This window comes from Phasianus colchicus, chromosome 17 (assembly GCF_987193195.1).
Source record: "Phasianus colchicus chromosome 17, bPhaCol1.hap1.1, whole genome shotgun sequence".
Lineage (NCBI taxonomy): Eukaryota > Metazoa > Chordata > Aves > Galliformes > Phasianidae > Phasianus > Phasianus colchicus.
The window spans coordinates 5429456-5450500 of NC_143452.1; the positions used below are offsets into that span (position 1 = coordinate 5429456).

The 21045-nt window shown below is 51.5% G+C and overlaps 2 protein-coding genes across 9 annotated transcripts in view; one reads left to right on the plus strand and one right to left on the minus strand.

Moving 5' to 3' along the window:
- The first annotated feature begins 529 nt into the window (after positions 1-529).
- KCNS1 (potassium voltage-gated channel modifier subfamily S member 1) lies at positions 530-9488 on the plus strand. Of its 7 annotated transcripts, none has more exons than XM_090152303.1 (4): positions 530-1223; positions 2260-2558; positions 4125-5116; positions 7288-9488. In XM_090152303.1, the coding sequence occupies exons 3-4, from the start codon at positions 4151-4153 to the stop codon at positions 7729-7731; spliced, it is 1410 nt and encodes a 469-aa protein (XP_090008429.1). In that variant the 5' UTR covers positions 530-1223; positions 2260-2558; positions 4125-4150; the 3' UTR covers positions 7732-9488. The 7 variants fall into 7 exon arrangements, with proteins under 7 accessions (XP_090008429.1, XP_090008431.1, XP_031447297.2 ...); XM_090152305.1 differs by having other exon boundaries at positions 2356-2558; XM_090152304.1 differs by lacking the exon at positions 530-1223 and adding an exon at positions 1574-1652.
- A 539-nt stretch (positions 9489-10027) lies between these two features.
- Positions 10028-21045, minus strand: part of STK4 (serine/threonine kinase 4) — a 40384-nt gene continuing 29366 nt past the window's right edge. For both annotated transcript variants that reach the window (XM_031590969.2, XM_090152302.1), the window contains one exon: positions 10028-12773. In XM_031590969.2, coding sequence (XP_031446829.1) covers positions 12615-12773 — 159 coding nt within the window. In that variant the 3' untranslated portion in view covers positions 10028-12614. The remainder of the gene's footprint in view (positions 12774-21045) is intronic.

Consider the following 21045-nt stretch of genomic DNA (forward strand, 5'->3'; position numbering starts at 1 on the left):
TGAGCAGTCCCAGGCTGGGAGCAGAGTGCAGGGGCATACAGGGCTGCCCAATGCCTCCTCCCTGCTGCTGGCACAGCCATATAGGGAGACAGGTCTGGGTCTGCCCAGTGGCACTGCACAAATGGGGCTGTGGAGGAGCACTGGCTGTATGTGTAGGCTGCCCAGAGTGTGCGCTGAGCATGTCCCATGGTGAGCCCAAAGGCAGTGCTCTCTCCCAGGAAAACAGAAGGGGAAAACCAATTCCTCCTGGTAAGAGAGCAGATGCATGGGAATGGTGCTCCACAGACCCCAAAGCATCACCCCACAGTTTCTCCCTGCAGCCAGGCAGGGAGCAGCATGCGAGCAGCCAGTGGCAGCATTCATCTCGCAGCTCAGCCATCCCTAATTGCCATCAAAATGAACGCTTCTTGCGTTCGTGTCACAGAACAGAGGAATTTCCCTCACTTAGGTATTTTTTCCGATTTTTTTTTTTCCCAGGCCTCCCTCAAAGTCTCCTCTTTCCCCCCTCCCCCTCCCTCCGTCGCCTCCTTCCCATGTCAACAAGCGCTGGGCGCACACAGCCTGACACATCACGCACATGGCAGCCCGCTGACGGCCCCGCAGCGCTGCCTGGCGCAGGGACGGCGCTGGCACGGCCATGGGAGGCGGGCACACGGAGAGGGGAAGGATGCTCTCCCCACAAAGCAGCTCCTGCACGGCTCCGTGCACACCCAGAGAGAGCTGAAGGCCTGCAGAGTGCTGCAAGCTAAAAGGATGGACGCGGTGTGAAGCTTCGCCTTGTGCTGCTCCAACACGGCTACGATGAGACATCGCCGTGTGGCCACGCGGCCCCAACCAGCGCCCGGCAGAGAGCTCAGCTCATCGCCCTGCCATCTCCCCGCCCTGCCAGCTGGCTCCTGGGGCAGTTTGGGTGCTCGCCCTGCCGTTCCGGAGTGCCCACAGGTGGCCCAGTGATCTGAGCGCAGCGTGTGCCATGCCCTGGGCTCACCGTCTTTGCCCACCTCCGACACGGAGACAGCGGGGAGCCCAGCGTCCGGGGTGGCTCAGCCTGGGGGGGCTGCCCTGGTGCCCCACACGAGCCTCGTGGCAAGGAGGAGGATGGAGCCGGATGGTGTGATGGGATCCCAGGAGGGCCGAGGCACAACGCCTGCAAGGCGCGGAGGGGCACGCTGATTTGGGGGTCCCCACCCACCTCAACAGCTTGCTCTGGGAACTTTGGGCAGGTAAGGACGTGGGATGGGGTACCTATCCTTGGCCACGGCTCCCATCCTGTCCCGCTGCCAGCCCTGGCCCTGTCCCTGTGCATCTGTCACAGGAGAAACTGCCCGCTCACTCCGGAGCTATTCCAATTACCAAGCCGGTTTTGCCAAAAATCGGGTTCCCCCCGGCGTGCAGAACCAGCTCACGCTCGTCTTCAGCTTTCCCAGAGGTGCAGGGGGGGGAATTCCCCAGAGCCCCCCTCCATCTTTTCCCCCGCTCGAAGCGCAGCAGCTCGGGCGGGCGGGGCCGGAGGGCGGCACCCCGCTGTAGGGGAAGGACGGGGGGCGGCGGGGCGGCCCCCCCGGCCCCGCGGAGCTGCCGCCGGCCCCGCAGGGCTCCGCAGGGCTCCGCGCCGGGCGCGCACGTTGCGGCGGGGGCGGCGCCGAAGGCAGGTGAGAGCGGAGCCGGGCCGGGCTTCGGCTGCGGGTGCGGCACCGCGGGGAGCGGGAGACCGGCAATGCAGGGAGCAGCGGGGACCGGGCGGCAGCATCCCGGAGAGCTGCGGGGAGCGGCACGCCGGGGCTCCGGCGTCCCGGGGTGAGCGGGGAAGGGAGCGGCGGGTGAGCGGGGTGTGCCGGCGTCCTCATTCTGGGATGCTGCTGGCAGCCGGAGATCGGGGATGCCCCTCCTGGTCCCTCTGCAGGCGGCGGTAGGGGAGCCCCTCTCACCGAAGGGCTTTCCTTTCACTTCCCTCCCCCCAAGAAGCTCAGGGGCCCGGGGTTCCATACCCCAAATCTGTGCGCCTGCTGCCCAAAACCTGGGAGCGGATGGTGACACAGGGCAGCGCATCGTCTGCAGCAGCGCTGGGCTGCCAGCTCCGAGCAGACACCGGAGCGGTTGATAACCCCCCAGCCCAGAGAAGGCAGGGAATCCCCCGCCGTTTGCCTCCCAGCCCTGAGCACTTCGGTGGCCTCTCAGCGTGCAGCAGGAGCTAACTCTTTGTGTTTCCCAGCCGTGGGAAAACCCCTTCCATGCTCCCCCCCCCTCCGTGTCCCCCAGGCAAACCGCCCAAGGACAGGCGTGCTGCTGAGCATCCTCCACTCGTCGAGCACAGGGATGCACACTGACAGGTATGGGGCACTTCTGCCTCCCCAGTGTTGCCCAAGCTGCCCCCAGCGCTGAGGACAGGATCTCAGCCCCACGGTGCCCCCGGTCCTGCCACATGGGCACCCCACTCCCAGCACACCTGGGGTGAAGGGGTGCATAGGGCTGAGCTGCAGCTGGGGCTGAAGGTTTTCCTCCGCTCCACGTTCCCAATGGCTCCTCTGAGACACGCTGCCAGGAAGCCGTGCTGAGCGGTGAGTACAGGGCTTTTTATTTGGACTGTTAATCTAAATCCATTGTACCTTTGGTTTGGAAAACCCCCTCGTGCAGTACTCCCTGCACTCACCACATCCTACCTTGAATATCTATGAGCATCTCCCTTCCCGCCCCCCTGGGTCCCCTCTGCCAGTTGGAACACGTATACATAACTTCCACTGGAAAGCCTTTCAGAAAAACAAAAAAACAAAAAAACCCATGTTGTCAAGGGAAACTCTTCTAGCATTTCTCACAGATAGGCTCAATCTGCTTTTATACTTAATTTTTGCTGTCATAAATGCATGTATTAGAGATATTTTTTCTCCACAAGGTACGTATTCAAGTGAATGCCCCAATTCATGCTGGGCTCATGCAATTCCAATACTTGCTCCTTAAAACAGCTTACAGTGTATTTCCAAATGTAGCAGGAAGAGACTGGCTTAATCTGTTCCATCATTTATGGAGACGGCAGCGTAACTAAAAGGGAAATTTGCAAATTTGCATTACTCCAGACAGACACATTTGTATTCTCTGCCCGTTGTGCCTTTGCAAAGAAACACACCCGACCTTCCCCATCCTTTTGCAGCAGAGCCCCGCAGACATCGTGCGGTGTCAGTGATCCAACAGGGAGATCACACATTGCTGGGTCCAAACCCAGCCCTGAGACTCAGCTCAGATCCTCACCATTAAGTTAAAGAGCTCTTAATTGCTGCCTTAGATTCCTAGATGAAAGTGAGACGTGGGCAGAAATCATTTGCTCTGTGCAGAAACAAACATTGGAAAGGAGAATCTTCACTGGAGAACTTCGTGCTGCACCCTCAGCTGCTCTCAGCCCCACCCCACCCCACCGGGGGCCATTCTTCAGGGTTCTGCTACCTCCTCTCACCTGCTCTGCTCTGAGCTCCATGTTCAGTCACGGAGAAGCCCCCCGAGGCCACCCAAAGCAGCAGATATATGGAGGGAAATGTGGCTGTGGGGGCTGAGAGCAAAGCCGGTGCCAGGGCTGTGGGGCTGCACCCTGCCAGCTCCACCACTGCCCTGCAAACAGCAGCACTTGGGCACACAAGGTGATCTGTTCTCAAGGTGACTTGGATGGCAAGCAGCATTTACCTTCTTGATTTAAACCTCAGATCAGGATGGGTAAATGTACTTCAGGATGTGGGGATGCTGCTCTCCGTTGGGTGCTAGATCTGCTTCTCGGAGGCAAATGGCATTGCTGCTGTGCAGAAAAGCAGGGCTCCCCAAAACCTGCAAAATGTCAGAACAGTGAAATCAGAACTTCACGTTTTGATCCCTTCTGACATACAGGTTCTTATTTCAGGGCCATCAGTGATTCTGAGTCACGTCTCTGTTATGTTTCAGCACTATAAAAATAAATGGTAATATTTCACACGGCAGGACAGACACGTACAAACACAGCAGGCAGGTGCGCTGTGTTGGCACTTCTGCCATGGAAATTCCCCACTCATTTCCCCCAACAGCACCAAAGAACGAAGCCCGGAGCCACATCCCATTCCCCATTCCCTGCATCCCCCCATCCCAGCCCCTCTGCATCTCCCCTGCAGGTGGAGGGCTTCCCGCTCTGCCGATCATGGTCAACAAGACCTTAACGTACTGGGGTGCCGCCTTCGAGGAGGACCTTATCAACATCAACGTGGGAGGGCTGCGGCGGCGGCTGAGCCCCAGCGCTCTCTCCAAGTTCCCTGACACGCGCCTGGGCCGCCTGCTGTCCTGTGACTCGGAGGAATCCATCCTGCAGCTCTGCGATGACTACGATGTGAGCGCACGGGAGTTTTACTTCGACCGCAACCCCGGCTTCTTCCTCTACGTGCTGCACTTCTACCAGACGGGCAAGCTGCACGTGATGGACGAGCTGTGCGTCTTCTCCTTCTGCCAGGAGATCGAGTACTGGGGCATCAACGAGTTCTTCCTGGACTCGTGCTGCAGCTACCGCTACCACGAGCGCAAGCTGGAGGGCCGGCACCACACCTGGGATGAGGAGAGCGAGGTGAGCAGCGTGGACACGTCGCCCGATGAGATCTCAGACATCAACCACGAGCTGCTGCGCTACAGCACGCTGCGCTGCGGCACGGCGCGCAAGCGGCTCTGGCTCACCATGGAGAACCCCGGCTACTCCATCCCCAGCAAGCTGTTCAGTTTCGTGTCCATCAGCGTGGTGCTGGTGTCCATCGCCACCATGTGCATCCACAGCATGCCCGAGTACCAGCGGGTGGACGAGAGCGGCGCCGTGCTCGACGAGCCCGTCCTGCACAAACTGGAGTACTTCTGCATCTCCTGGTTCACCTTCGAGGTGTCCTCCCGCCTCCTGCTCTCCCCCAACCCCAAGAAGTTCTTCAAGCACCCCCTCAACCTCATCGACATCGTCTCGGTGCTGCCCTTCTACTTCACGCTGCTGGTGGACGTGACGGCAGGCAGCGACTCGGAGCTGGGCAACCTGGGCAAAGTGGTGCAGGTCTTCCGGCTGATGCGCATCTTCCGCGTGCTGAAGCTGGCGCGGCACTCCACTGGGCTGCGGTCGCTGGGGGCCACCCTGAGGGTAAGCTGGCCATCTCCTGTCTCTGAGGGTGAGGGACACTGAGTGAATTCTCCTTCTACACAGAGCCAGGGCTTGCAGAGGGCCAATGTAGGAGCAGGGTGCTGGCATGCTGGAAGGCAGCATTCATGCAGGTCTGGCGAGACAGGGTCCTTATCTCTCGTGTCATGCCCTCTTGTAATAAGAGATGAAGCACAAAGGCACTGAGCCCCTGACCACCTGTCACTGTGGCCCTGACCTCCATCACTGCAGCTCAGCCACCCCGTCTGGTCTCTGCTGTCCCCACCGCCCCTCCCTCATCCATCCCCTCTGAGCTGATGTACCAACAGAGGGTGAAGCTGCCCCCTTCCCTCCTTGCACTCACATAGGAACTCCAGCTAGACGCAGAGGCCAATTAAACCCAGACTAATTTTCTCTCCTTCTTGGTGACCACTCCAAGACAAACCCCAAAGTCAGCCCTTGAAGATGGCCAAGCAGAGCTGCTCAAAAGCAGCCAGCTGGGACTCACGATGGAGCACCACTGGCACAAGGCATCCTGCCACTGGCAAGCTTGGGAGCATGGGCTGGAGCTATGGGGAGAAGCAGCCCTTGAATAGGGCTGGGGAGGAGAATGAGGTCCTGGGAGCATTGTTTGCAATGTAGATGCCTGCAGCATATTTGTTTCTGACAACTCACCTTGGAAGAGCAATTAGCAAGTGGTAACCACACGTAAAACCGCTTGCAGAATTTAAATAAAATTGCACATGCAGGAAAGACTGAGCCCTCTCTGCCCTCCACGTAAGTGCAATGAGGCTGCAGAGGGGCTGCCCAGCCCGCCTGTGTGTCTCCAAGGTGCAGGAACAGCAGTGCTCAGCTCTGCCCACCAACCCCACAGTGATGTGATGGAGTGCCACTTCTCAGGGACCCCGAGCCAGGTGCAGCCAGGGTGGACACAGACAGAGCTGATGCAGCAGCTTGGTGCTGGGACTCACCAGGCACGAAAATGACGACACGGTGTTAATCATAATTTAGTTCTTACTGCATAAAGCAGCAGCAGAGGAACAAAGCCTGCTCACAGCCAGGGAGCGATGGCTTTGGCACGGCGAGGAGCTGTTCACTGCCACCAAAGTGCCGGCAGAGGGATTGCTGCCATTTGTGCATCATAAGCTCTGAGCGATCTTCAGATCACCTGGGGTTTGATCCAGAGTCTACTGAATTTGACAGGAGCCATCCCCTTTCCCTGCTTTTCCTCCCTGCTGTGCACCAGGTGCAGGGTTGGTGCCACTGGCACTGGGCAGTCTGGGCTCCGGGGAACCACGTGGGTTGTCATCTGCCCCTTTGGTGGCCTGGACATGAAGATGGCAGAGCTGGAGTTGCACATCTCAGAGGGGATCTGCGTCACCCAGGTGGGACAGGTGTCACGATGGGCTTGGTCACCATGCTGGTACCTCTGGCTGGGTTCAATCTAGGCTCTTTGATTCATTTTTCTTTCGCTGCACCATGCACGTGCAGTGGGGAAAAATAGCCTGCTTTCCCCTCACCTCTGTCCTCCAACATATCCCAGGGCCATAACTGATGCTCTTAAAAGATGCATGGGGTTATTTGGCTGGGACTTGCAGACATGCTGCTGAGCTCCAGCCCAGAGCATGTTTCTTGGCAACCTGACACATCTGTGAAGCTTGGTGCTCTTCGTCCTTCCCTGGGAGCAGCCCCAGAGCTGCTGTGGGGCTTTTGCAAATAACATACTGTTGGAACTCTGATTCCTTTTCCCTAAAAGATGAAGAGCAAGTCAGCAGATAAGCAGGCAAAAAGAGCCAAGAAATCCACTTGTGACACCCAGAAAGGAAGCGAAATGCAGCGTTCCTGCTCTGTCCCCAGCCCTGTTCCAGCTTCACTCCCCATATTCCTGGGCTCAACCCTGTGTGCTGCCTCTGGATCCCACCCTGTGCACACCTATGTCCCACTGTCACCACCCTGGATCCCCATCTGCGAGCTCATATGTACCCAGGGCTCCATGGGGATGGGTCTGGGGCCCAGCCCAGGGGATGCTCAACCCCACAGGGCTGCACCTTCCTTGCCTATAGGCAGGCAGGTGCTGGGTGATTCTACACACAGGATTTGGGACCACAGAGTGGCAGAACTCAATGCCCTGCATGCGTTCATTTTCACTCACTGTACTCTGCTTTGCCTTCCAGCACAGCTACCGGGAGGTGGGGATTCTGCTGCTCTACCTGGCTGTGGGGGTGTCTGTCTTCTCCGGCATAGCCTACACCGCAGAGAAGGAGGAGGATGTTGGCTTTGACACCATCCCGGCATGCTGGTGGTGGGGCACAGTCAGCATGACCACGGTGGGGTATGGTGACGTGGTGCCCGTCACTGTGGCGGGGAAGCTGGCAGCCTCGGGCTGCATCCTGGGCGGCATCCTGGTCGTGGCACTGCCCATCACCATCATCTTCAACAAGTTCTCCCACTTCTACCGCAAGCAGAAGGCACTGGAGGCCGCCGTGAGGAACAGTGAGAAGAAGAAACCCGAGGAGGTGGAGAGTGAGCAGGACTCGGAGGTGCTGAGCGAGAGCTCCCTGGGGAGGGGCAGCCCCGACCGCCGCAGTCTCACACCCGGTGCCCTCCCTGCTCCCTGAGTCCCGTGCAAAGGACAGGGGGTCTGGGTCGGTGCAGAATGAGCTCGGGAGGAACGGCGGTGCCTGGCACAGGACCCACTCTGAGGCAGGACTGGCTGGCTATGGCCCTCCTTGCATTGCAGGTGTCCCATCCCTGTCCATGGGGCTCCCGCATTCCTTCCAGAGGAGAGGCTGCTGCAGATGCTGGCACCCAGCCCATGCAGCACAGAGCCTGCCGAGGGCTGCCAGGGCATGGGGGACACTGCTGGACACAGAGCAGCTGCCTCTGCTGTGTCCGTGTGCTCCTGACTCCTGGTGCAGGAGGAGCTGGGGCTGCAGCCCCTCTGCAGGAGGGAGCAGCCTTGCTGTGACCCCCTGCACGTTCCCGCAGAGGGAACCTTGCACTGCTCCTCACCAGCTCCAGCCTGACCCCTCACAACCAGGCAGGGGGACACCCCCATCCCATCCGGCTCCCCACCTGGCTGCGCACATCTCAGCACAGCATCAATTCCCTCAGCAACATGCACCCTGCAGCCACCCAACCAGCCCAGAGCCACACAGATGGCTTTCAGGGCACGGCGGTGGGTGGGGATGGCTCTGCTACAGGGACTGCTGACCTCGGGGCAGAGAAGATGAAGCTGGTGCAGACACAGCCCCTCTGCATGGGTGGGAGCAGGGTGTTGGTGCTCACGTCCGTGTCTTCCAGCACCATCTGCCCTGGTCCAGCTCCCATTCCACTGTTACTTGAACAACAGAAGGAGTTTCCCCTTCTCTCCATTAATATTCCAGTAGCAAAATGTACTAAAATAGGAAGACTGAATGACATGTATTAACTAAAAAAGCATTATGCAAATCATTAAAAGAGCATGTAAATTAATTTTCTATCTATGCATGGGATGCATATGGCGTATTTTATTAAAGATGGAAGTGACCCACTTGGGAAGCTGGTTCTCTGTGTCACAGCAGCTCCACCACTGCCCGTCAGAGTGAAGGGACCACACGTCCCTGGGGCAGCAGTTTTCCTAAAAGTGTCTGCGCTCTCATTTGGCACAGAGGGTAAATCAATTAAATGCTGTATCAGGTTATTTCCACATAAATCGCCCTCCACACTCAAGAAGTGATTGATGAAGGAGAGACTGAGTTACCTCCAGGAGATGGTGATTAAGTAGTGACCTTAATAAGCTATTCCATGCAGCTGAGAATTGGACAATGCTGCTTAGGGAAAAGCAAACTTCATTACTTGTTTCAAACTTTTTCCCTTTGCCAGCTGCCACAGCCCTGGCTGCCCTGACCATGCTCTGTACTGGGTATGGGAAAACCAGGAGATCTTAAGGGTTGGGAGCTGGGGGATAGGAGACCCCTCACCACAGCACAAAGGCTGTCCCTGCTGCTGCAACAGCTCTGGGTGGGACTCAGCCTCTATTAAGTTAACAGCAATGAGCTGGCAGGGAGCAGAGCAGGATGCGATTCATAGATGGGATTGAATTGTTTTAAAGTTTTTAAAGAAGTTGGCTGCTTTCCTGGGCTCTTAAATTAAAGGGTAATTAAGTCACTCTCAGTCTGGAAATAGCTGATGGGTGTTTCCTGGTCTGACTATTAAATTTTGCTAGAGTGATTAATGCAATGAGAAATCATCAGCTCTCAAATCAGGGCTGTCAGCCAACACCGAGAGCATTTAGCTGAGCTCCTGCTTGGGCTCCTCTGGCCCACAGACAGAAGGAAAGAGGGCAGAATGAGGGCTATCCATCAGCCATTGTCTGTTAGCCACATGCAATTCATATCTCTGCAGCATGGGCACTGTTGATGGCATGAAAGGAGTGCAGGTGAGGACTCCCCTGGGGTGCAGCCCTCCCTTCGTGCAGGTGTTCTGCAGTTCCATGGTGATGTTGCTGAGAGCACGTAAGCGCTCTGGGCTTTCCTAGCTACTAGGAATGCCTGCAGCCTCCCTCCCATCGGATTCCACACTCCTTCCTAACATTTAAAAGCTCACATCTATTTTATTTCTTCCGGCATTGCTAACACAAGCTGCCTCCTGAATGAATTCTGTCTCTGCCTCAGTTAGTCATCCCTTTGGGACAGATTTAGTAACTGCTTAGGGAAACCACGTAAAAGCCAACAGTTCGCTGTGGAAGGCAGCACCCACTCACTGTCAGCATTCTGAACGAGCGAGCTGAGAGTGCAGACAGGATTAGGAGTGCGACTCGAGCCTCACCTGCTGTGTAGGAAGGGATGGATTGCCCTGCACACGGTCCCAAAGCACCTCCTGTCACTGCCTGCCAGCTCCGTGCATGCGTACATAACAGTCAGGACAAGAAGCTTTCCGTAAGGACAGTTTATTTGCCCCTTTGAACAAATAAGGCAAGAAACGTTGAGAAAGATCAAACACAATCTCCTGTATCAAACTCAGAGGAATGCAATAAAAGTTACTATTTCATACATATATAAACTAAAGACCCAACACTATTATATACAAACAGGCAGAACTTACAAAATAGCATTTCAAGTCAGCACTTTATGCCAGTGTTGCTAATTTGTTACAAAAAAGTTAAAGCTACAAACTTCACATTATTAAGTCTCGTGTGACTGACATCATCAGCATCTCTGGGTTTCAGAAGCAAAGATCATGGTTTGTCCAGAACGCTTTCAGCAATGCAGATGGGCCCAAGGAGCACTTGAATGCAGCTTCACAATTAAGCAACTGTTTTGCTTAAAAACCTTGTCAGAACAGCTCTCCTGCAGGGTGTGAGCCTTGGTCTTAGTCGGTAGGGCTCTGAGAACTGAGAGGGTACAATGCTCTACGAGGGGATCAAAAAGGGAATTAATTTCTCTCTACTTGATAATCAGTGAAGGAGAAAATAATTCGAACTCCAAGAGCAAGAAATATCATCAAGCCTTGGCCACCGCAAGCTTGTAAGAAAGGTTCAAAGGCAGTTGGGCCAGTTTTACTTATTTTGGTTCATTTGCTGTATTTTAAGACAATCACACCAGCAAAGCAGAGCATCTCAACGGCGCTTACATTCAGTTACAGCAGACACAGGTTGCATATTCCAAAAGCATACACCACTATGTGGTGCTTCACCTAAAACTCAGGTTTTCTAATGCCCTACAACCAGAAAGTTACCTACACAGTGCAGAGGTAAAACTACTCCCAGCAGGATCTGCCTGACCAGTGTTACACCCAGCAGTGCACGGTTTGCCATGTGCCACATCCCTATGCCCACCAGAGGTACAAAGCAGGCTTGGCAGAACAGTGCTGCTCACACTGGGACAAACCGATAAGCCAGATCTGCAGGGGGGTACAAATGGCTTGGTTCCTTTCACAGCAATGGAGTATACCTGTTAACAGTAGTCAGCAGTCTGCTGCAAGCAGGGAACAAGAGCCTCTCGAGGCATGGAATGAGCAGCATTTGATTCAGGAGACAGCGATGTTTAGTTTAATTACCTGCAGGATGTACCAAGGCCTATTTCAGAGGATTGCATGGAAACTCTTCTTTCCATCAGAGCATAACAAAAACAAATCAGTAGGAATACGTGGTTCTGTCCAAATATTTCACCATAAGCTAGGTACACCTAAAGCTATGCAGAGGCATCACTCACTCTGTGCCCAGATCTGGGCTCACCTCATGCTACTTCAGTTTCCTCCTCAGCTCCACCAGTGGGAGTGAAGTGCACCATCCTCAGTGATTGTACACGCAGGGAAATTTAATGAGAAAGGAGCACTCAGAGGGACTGGAAGAGAATCAATCTCTTCCCAGACAATGGCTATTGGGACATCAGTCATTGGCCTCTCTGGATCAGCTTTGCCTCCACTCCATCCAACAATGCACATCTCTGATAACCCAACAAATGTCTGCTTTCCGTTTACCTATTTGATGTGCTAAGTCTGGCAGAAATGCAAAGTATTGTGAAGTTTTTATTCCAGCACCTAAAGAGGTAAATTTGAAATGATGAAGCGTATGAAATATTTCACAAACTGCAGAGTCCTTCCAGTGCTCTCAGACACAGCAGAAGTACCAAATTCTGAGAGAGGTTCACCCAACTTCCACCCATTCACACACCGTGCCCTCCCAGCACTCTGCTGTCAGCAGAAGGACATTTCCAAAGGGACAGACAAAGGGGAAATCTGCTTTGTTTTAGGCCAGATCATCGATTGGCTTTCAGCCTTAAGTTAAAGTGGGTTTTAAATTACAGAATGTAACTTCTCCTGGAGGCACAACACACTTTCATCTACTCCTATTAATTCCTAACGTACATAAGCAAAGGACAAAACCAAGTTCTTGAAGAAATCCAAGAAATCCCACTTGATCAAAGCACAAAGTGTAAGGCATGGGGCTTATTACAGGCTTTTTAAAAATGAAATTTAAGTGTCTTCCAAACAGCTGGGACAGTCTGTAGGTGTTCTCATCTACTCTCTCCAGCGACCTAAAACTTATCAGTACCTTAACAGCAGAACCATACAGTCATCAGCTTGAAACAGAGTCTGTGCATTCACAAAGAACAACAAAAACAATTAAAAAAAAACCCCACAACAGATGCAGCCATTAAATACACAATTCATATTAACTTAAAGAAAACGGAGTATGGAAAGGTTCAGTTGAAAAGAGAGTGAGCCATCTTCCATTGGTCTATTTCTATCCACTCATCTGATTTAAAAATAATCCATCTAAAAACAGTAACAGAACTCCTTCGGATACTGCTTTAAATATTGTGCCTAAATTAAAACACACCACAAGGATTCTCCACTTAATGGCATTCCTGAGTTCACAAAGGTGCTATGGAAAAATAAATGAGCAGAAGTATTGCCCTCTATTTTGCTAGCGTATTTCAATAGAAATCAACCTGTTTAGTAGTCACAGAAGCAAGGAGCTGATTGCTGGAGGCTGGAAGGACATTCTACCCGTGGCTCAGAAGTTCTGCTGCCGCCGCTTCTTGGCTTCGATGGCATCGAGGATGGGCTGCCGCTTGGATTGGTACTTCTGCCGGATCTCCTCAATCTCCTGCTCCATCATGGGGTCCAGCGCCGACAGCCTCCTCTGCAGCTCATCCACACTCCACGTCTTCAGCTGGCAGGGAGAGGAAACGACAGATATTGGCATCAGAACTGAAAGCACACACAACCGCAGGTACTTCTGTACACTCAGGTTGAACATCAGTCATGGTGAGGAATTCAGACCCCTCTGCTGAGTAAGAAATCCCAGAGCGCACACGTCGGGTCACTCAGGTCAGCCCTGCACTGATATAATATGCAAGCACAACCTGTGTTTTACAGTACAGCTGTATTTTACTGTGAAGATGTCAGGCTGGTCTGGACAAGCCTCCCTCACTGTCTTCACTATGTGCCTGCCCTTGGCTTAATTGGTTCTCTTGTGAGTGCCAATTTGCTGAGAACTGGCATAGAAAAGTTTTATTCTGCGATTCAAGGTGCCAAAGTTTGCCCAGGACAGCCTGAATTGTCCACAGCTACGTCCTTTGTGTGAAACTGTAACCTGGAAAACAAGAGGATTTTAGGATAACACTAAAAATATAGGGATGCTGAGTGTGCTTCCCCCAGGCGCCAGTCCTTCTCCCAACCAAGACAAAGAGAAAACGTCCAGAAGCACGTGGGAGGTGCTGCCTGGCAGGCACTGCAGCACAGTGGGGATGACTGCCTGCACGCCTGCTTGCAGCTACAGGATCACAAATCTGATCTAGTAGTCCAGGAGAAACAAAACTCTTTCAGTATGGTATACAGTCTGCTTCTCCAATCAGCAAACTGTTCATTAGAAAGACAAAGCACTTCCTCTGCGAAAATATACATTATTTATACACAGTTGTGCACTGTTAGCAGGCAGCAGCTTAAGTTGATGTATAGCACCAGTTACCTTTTCACACTAATTTATTACAGAGCAGGTGATCATTCAACATTCCCCTCCTTCAGAGTCCAAGGAATTGAGAGCAGAGATGTCAAAGTCTGCAGTGGGCAAAGGCCAGCAGGTAGACACAGGGTCAGTGGGCATGGTGGTGATGGGCTGACGGTTGGACTAGATGAGCTCAGTGCTCCTCTCCAGCCTTAAGGACTCTATGATTAATAGGAACAGATCTGGAAGTACATTACCTGTGCAGATAGGTGATGCAGAACCAGGCTGCTGATCATGGGTTAAACAGAAGGGAGGTGCTGGGGAGGGAGGAGAGGGAAGTCAATGCACTGCAGGACCAAAGAGCACAGAAACACGTCCTGTGCATAGTGCTGTGTGATGGTGAACCAACTGCAGACAGTTCATCTGGAATAGCATCAATGTGGCTGTGAATGCCACACTACTGCTAACAGAAGCAGAGAAGCCAGAGGGCAGCCCCAGCTGAAAGGTGCAGAGCGTGAATGCTCACCTGACACTGATGGTGTGCAATTACTCATGGCTGAGCAGCAGTGCTCACGCAGAGCAGGGGAAGGGGAGCAGGGATGCACGTCCCTGCTCCCACACGTCATCTTCTCATCATCTTGCACACACGTCTTTGAAAGGAAAACCAGGAGTGCTTAGAACCTGACAGTCTCCATTTCACTTTGCTGCGCGGCCCTGCCTCGTAAACCAGCCCCATAGACACACTTTCTCCTGGAAATGAAGTTTTTAAAGGCTGGCACATCTGTCTCTGTACGGTTAGGCTTCAGGGATAGCAACATTATTCTCCAAACGAAGCGCCAGGAGCAAAATAAGAAGAGGACAAGGACAGAGCATCCCGTGATGCTCAGGGTGAAGTCACAATGCTGAGAAGCTGCAATTAGAGCTGGGCTCAGCCCCAGGGCTCAGCCCCATCCCCTCCTCACTCCTCAGTGATTCCTCTGTGGTAAAGAGCCCAAATGCTTTTGTCAGAGCTATCTATTTTCATCCGCCGTGATCAAACAGCAATGACAACCTTTTAAAGGAAGGAATTGCATTTCAAACGTAAAGGCTGATATCAAACACTTGTTCTGAGGCTAGTGTCTTACAGTGAAATGTATCTCGCAACAGGGAGAGGGGGTAGAGCAGGGAAAGTGTTCAAGTGAGGTCCCATGTGCAGCTAGCTAATTGTTAACTATTTGATTAACAGCTTTCTTTCTATGCAAGGTTGTGAGGCACAATTTCCTCCTGCAAGTAACAGATCCACAAGCTGCCACTGACATCCCTCTGCAAGCAGTTCAGACACTCACTGATCACAAATTCAATGCACAGTGCTCACCTCAGCAAACTGCCTCCCCAAGTCACCATCCTTTCAAATCAGCATTTAAAAAAAAAAAAATCATAAAACAACCCACCCTCAGCATTTGTTACAGTCCAGACAAGTGTGGCTGCAACACGATATTCTGCTGAATGCAACTGAACCTGAGCAAAAGGGGAACACGTGAAGGCTCTCTGCAGGGATGTCAGACCCTTTTCCTGCAGCAGGGCAGCAGCATGGCCAGTTTGGGGCCCAGCATAGCAGTATGGTCCCTTACCAGCCCTCCAGCAGCACAAGGGCACCGCTGCCTCGGGCCAGCCTGAACCACTGCCAGAAATACGGTGCTGCCCAGCAGTCCCACCTCAGCTCCCATTCCTAGTGCTCCTCTTGCAAAAAAGACTGCCAAGAACATCCATTTGCTGCATGAATTATAAGCATCAGACAGAAAGGAGCCATTTCCCAGCAGTTGTAACACTCTTCTCTCCCAGTATAACATTCCAATGGAGAACAAACTGCTGCCACCTCTCCACTGGGGTCACAGGAACCCTGAGCACTGCCCTCCTGTAGCTTTTCCCTTTCCCATGACAATGCTGCATTTGATCCCAAGATTTAGTGCAAAGCCTTTTCTTTGCATCTCTCCCACCACATTGGCTTTTTTTCAAACACTCTTAAAATTCCTGAAGCTGGTGCCCAACCTGAACCCATCCATCACAGAGAGGGGCTGCAGTTCTCCTATCACCTCGCAGATCTGCAGACAGATGCTGCCTTCTGGAGCACAACCAGAATATAAATGCCATTGGTGAGATGGGGTTATTTCCTCCCGGTGAAAACATTTGAGCAGCCCTGCAGAATTACCACCACCAGCTGCGAGTTGTTTAGGAAGTGAACGCCAGCTACCAGCCTGCCTTCAACCCCAACATTCCAGGTGGCATCCACTGCTCAGCAGAACTTGGAGTTGTCTTAGAAGTTTTAAATAGCCCTTTGAAAAAGTGGCTTGAGCGATTCTCACTTCATAAGGGGCAGTGGGAGTTTGAAGACTGAAATACAGAAATAATGAAACTGCAGCTTCCCACGCCGCACAGGGAAAAGACATCAGCTAGATGGGAACTAAAGAAAAAAAATAATTCTTGCTTGAGCATAGCTTTTGTTGTTCTCCCTCCCCTTTCTGCCTGGTTTTACACTGCTGCTTAACAATTCTTGACTGCACACCCAGAGATCAAAGCCCCTAAACAGACTCAAAGCATCTCAAATCGTGTTAGCAAGGAGCACAACGCTCTGCATCCAGGCAGGCAACACTGAGCATGGCTTCAGAAGGGTGTCCATCCAAAAGAAGTTATCCAAGCCATGCTAAATAGTCAGTGTCAAAAAGGAGTTTGCTGCTAGAGATGAAGAAAATCACCACTACTGTTATAACAAACCCCAGAATTAGTATAAACTTTCAGATTAAAATGGGTTTTGTAGAAATGGCATATGCACATGCAGACATGTGGAACCTGCTGAGACCATGGAGTATCTAAGGATGTTTGCCAGCTCCTGGGTGCCACAGGAGTTAGGGGTAGGCAGGCTTCTGATTTTCAGAGGAATGTGGAAGTCAAGGCCACATATAAGGGGCCAGACAGTCCAAAATCAGACATGAATCCTCCAAGAACAGCAGTCACCCAGATAACACCAAACCACCCAAGAGCCACTCCAACTACGTAATCAAATCATTAGGGACAAGGAGCAGGAAGGAGCAAGGCACAGCGACAGCCAGGTTAAAGGGACAACAGCAGCAACGCTATCAGGATGTTTCCTTTCCAATAAATCCTTCCAATAAATCCTGGGGCAATGCTTACGTTTCGCTGTCAGGATCCAGCAACTCCATCTGACGCACATCCACCTCAACTTTCCAACTCTTCTTTTATCACCTCCTCGAGCAGAGTTTTATTTTAGGGCTGCAGACACTCATTGGGTGCTACGTGCAACTATTTGTGGCAGCACCTCGGAGCGCAGTGCTGCGTGTGAGAGCAGCCCAGGAGCTGGGGAGAGCTGTCAGAGATCACAGCCCATGGACACGAGCTCTCACGGCTGTAAGAACTCAGGTTATTCTTGAATTAGCCTTCTGCAACCTGCAAGGCTGTTTAAGTGCTGTATCAATTAAACGCTCATACCAAATACACGCAGAGGAAACAGATCACTGAATAGTACTACGCACTTTTTTTTTTTAAAGCCAGAAAAAAAAAGCATTCAATTTCTCAGGCCAAAATTAAATGAAGAGGGTGCTTTCTCATGCTAAGCAGAGCTCTGGAGTCTAGGTCTTGAAAATGGTGATATAAATTGGTGTTGGAATAGCATGCCATTTTCCCTTAGCGTTTTTCCTGAAATGCTGGCTCAGTCCCATTTGGCGTCCTTTCAATCACTGATCTAAAAATTAAGTGCCTTGTTCTCATTTATGTTCCCAGCGTTAGAAGGCCTTGATGGAACGTACCAGCAGGCATTAACCACTTATTCACCATAACCTTGTGCCCGACACAAGGGACACAGGGATGTAAGAACCTGCAGGCACTCCCTGCCCACTTCTCATCCTGACAGTCAGGTCCCCACAGCCTCACACATCTGTCAGTCTGTAGCCATGCCACGGAGAGGCTCCAGTAAATCAGAACCCCAGCACCAACACAAATATTAATTACCTTGATTCTCCCCCTTTTTAGCATGAGAAGTTTCATACCGTTATGAAAGCAGAGGATGAAATGCACTCACTGTGGGATTTCATGCAAGATTAAAAATACAGATATTAATCTTTCAAAGGATTTGAAAAATAAGTCTCAGCAGCACAAGCTTCTGCTTTTAATGCATCTTAATTATTTAGCAAAACACATCATGGGCTGCAAGCATCCAGCACGAGTTAAACAGACTGCAGCCAGAATTTCTAAAAGAAAGGGACTTCTTTTAGGAGTCTCACTGCAGTGAGATGCAGTGAGTGCACATCTGGAGACAGTAGTTTCAGATCACCCACGCTCAGATGTGGACAAGAGATGAGTCCACACAAGACAGATGACCCCAACTTTCAAGCAGATCATCACACACTTCAGAGGCCAAGTCAACCTAAGTCAGTGCAAGGCAAGCAGCTACAGCAGTAACATGGCAACGTGCCTTTTTGGGGAGGACAGGCAGACACTAATGCACTCAGCATTCAATCCTAGCTGAAGTAAAAAGAAGTGTTTTAGGAGAAACGTATTGGAGAAGACCCGGCCCTTCTCAGCTGGTGTGCTCAGGACAGCTGTATCTCACTTCTGCAGTTTTAAGGCTCCTGGAAGTGAACCATATTCCTGGTACAACACCAGTAAGGATCCTAGCTATGTGACATGCAGCTCTGCTGATACAACTGCAAAAAAGGTGCCTGATCCCAGTGCACATGGAGTTACTGGAAGCCACTGCCCCTCTGGCCTGCTCCCTGCCAGGCAGGGCTAGCTCTAGCTGGGAACTTCTGTGGGACCTCCTTCCAGCCCAGCAGCTCGCTTAGCAAGGCTGCTAAAGCTGTCACAGGACAGTGATGGGCTTCTGAGGAACTGTCTGAGCTCCAGCACTACCTCACAGCAGGAGCTCCTTCACTCTGGCTCTGAAGCAGAAGCTGCTTCCAGCTCAGGATCTGTCTCTTCTGCAGCAAGCTCTCTCTTTCTTCAGGCTTTATTTATATCCGCACGGTTTGATCCCGCTGGTTCAGCAAGGACCTTGCTCCAGCACATTTGCCAACTCTGTCACTGCTATTGAAGAGATAAATAGACACACTTCAGATACACATCTGCTCCTTCATCACCCACGAGGCATCTTTCCTCTGCTGGCTGCCCTTCTCCAGTTTGCAGCTTTGCCCCGTTTCCTTGAAGCCTGCAGAACCAGGGGGAGCTTTGCTGTTGGCAGGGTGTCAGAAAACTCCTAATACAATTTTCAGAGGACTACAGCACACACAGACCTTGCTGGCAGCCCAGGCTCTGCAGATATACCGGCACTGAGCAGCATCCCCAGGGCAGAGATGGTCCAGATGTGAGAGCACCACACTGCACATCAGCACTGCTGGCATCCCAGAGCTGCTCACAGCCAAGAGCTGCACCTTACCCTTCCTTACTGCAATCCCTAAAAGGCTCTAGGAAGCGTCACTGCCAGCACAACCATATAGCATCTACAAAGTGTTATTATCCTCAGTAATGTACAGAAATTGTATTCAGGGGAAAAAAAAAAACATCAAGCATCCAAAGGAATCCTCATTGATATGACTGGCCAGAAAAAAAAGGTTTCTTTTCTTTATCTTTTTTGCATTTTAATCTTCTGAGCTCCAAGATTAAATTCCCTTGTATTCTAGCTTTATTTTCAATTATTCACTCGAAAACCATCCCAAGTACTATAAATACTTAACCTAAACAAAGGGAACAACAAATTGTTTTGGTGTTGCTCTGCAGCAGGAAACTTCAGGAGGTCCAAACCTTAAGAACCTTCGGGGACTTAGAAAGTGACTGAGTAATCCTATAACCACAAAGACAGGTTATCTCACTGGTTTTATTTCAGTAACTGAATTACAAACCAAGCTAGAAGGTCAGCCTGTCTGGACAAGGAGGAAAAAAAAACAGCAAAAAAGGAGCATCGCTTGCTTATAAAATACACTTGCTGACCAGAGATTGGATTAAGAAAAAACACAGCAGGTCCAAACCCCCCTCTAAGTGATTATGCTTTAATTTCCTTAAGTAAGAGTACCAAAATACCTCTGGACACGGTAAAATAAATCATTTCACTGAAGATCCTGCTAGCTGTACAAATCAACTGCAAAGTGCGCAGCTGGCTAAGTTGCCTCCCTCTCCCCTTTCTTTTTAAGAAAGGCAATCTGTCAGAAAACGCTGATTCCTTTAAAATGAATACACGTCTCCAGCAATGTGAGGCAAGCTCTGCCTGGAAGGGTACGTGTGTCTGTAACAGATTTCTCTCTCAGCCAAATTCACTCTTTGTTTAGGAATTCCTATGGGCTCTTGACTCACTCACTTATTAAAAATCAATGTATTTCTTCAAGATCACTTATCCTGAGTGCAGCAAAATACCTGCAGGAGCAGAAGTAACACCACAAGTCCGAAGGATTCCTTCATACCACAGTGCTTCATCCCAGAGCACACCACTACCAGCAGCCATGAGCAGTAACCACCACCTGGGGTTGCTCAGAAGGCAAATGCTGTTTGTTACATCGCAGACTGAGTGTTTTGCTACTGGAAGACAAAGATGCTGGAAAGAAATTCAGAACCACTAAGTGAGAGTTATTGGGGAAAATAAAGGTAAGGCACAAGAAGAAGGCAAGTACATCAGTGTATCCCCAGCCTGCAATTCTCTGCTTTTCCAGGAAGACTGAAGCTGGCTTAGTGAGATGCAGCACGTTAAGACACCGCACTGGCATTAGTAACTTATCTGAGCGCATCACACACTGCAGTCCGTAAGGCACAGCAACAGCTTAGGACAAGCAGCTTCATCTTCAGAGACGGAGACTAAGTCACCCCTGGTAAATATCAATCTCCACTCAATTAATGCTTTTAATTTCACTCTTAGTCCTTCCTACTCTATTCCCTGCCCCAGGATTGCTTCTGAGCAGGGCTGGCCTGCAGCAGGGCCACGGTGCTTCCCAATGCCGTATGCCCTACAGCAAGTAGGAACAGCACTGCCACTGCTCTGCCTCTCCTCCGCCACGGGGAAGGAAATGTGATCTGGCAATGTGAACGCGAGGAAGGCGGCAGAAGAATTCAGCATTTTGTGCAGAAAGACTGTGGGGATTTCAAGGGCGTTTTGAAAATGAATAGCTGCACGACCCCAGGAGAGGCTGCCAGCTTTGAAAACAGGGGCATATGTTTGGTATTTCAGAGACAAATATTTTTGCAGAATGGCCCTCTGGTGAGTGAGCCATCTCCTTAAAATCCTTGTCACACAAACCCGCACGCTTTGCCGTGCGAGCTCTTCTCAAGTGTTCGCTATGACTTAGGCATCTATTTATAATGACACTGTGTGAAGGCGAGCTGCAGAACAAGGAATTAAGCGCTCTATTTCTCAGTAATATTCCTTGCAGACTGTGTGCGCACTAAGTGACTCTTCCTCTCTCTTTCTTGAAGAGAAAAGCTTGGGATCACCTTCAGCACAGCACAGATGAGCAGGGCAAAGCTC

Excerpts from the sequence above, each read along its gene's own strand:
- KCNS1 (XM_090152303.1), top strand. The coding sequence starts at position 4,151 with ATGGTCAACAAGACCTTAACGTACTGGGGTGCCGCCTTCGAGGAGGAC. Across the intron at positions 5,117-7,287 it reads CGCTGGGGGCCACCCTGAGG|CACAGCTACCGGGAGGTGGG; the intron begins GTAAGCTGGCCA and ends TTTGCCTTCCAG.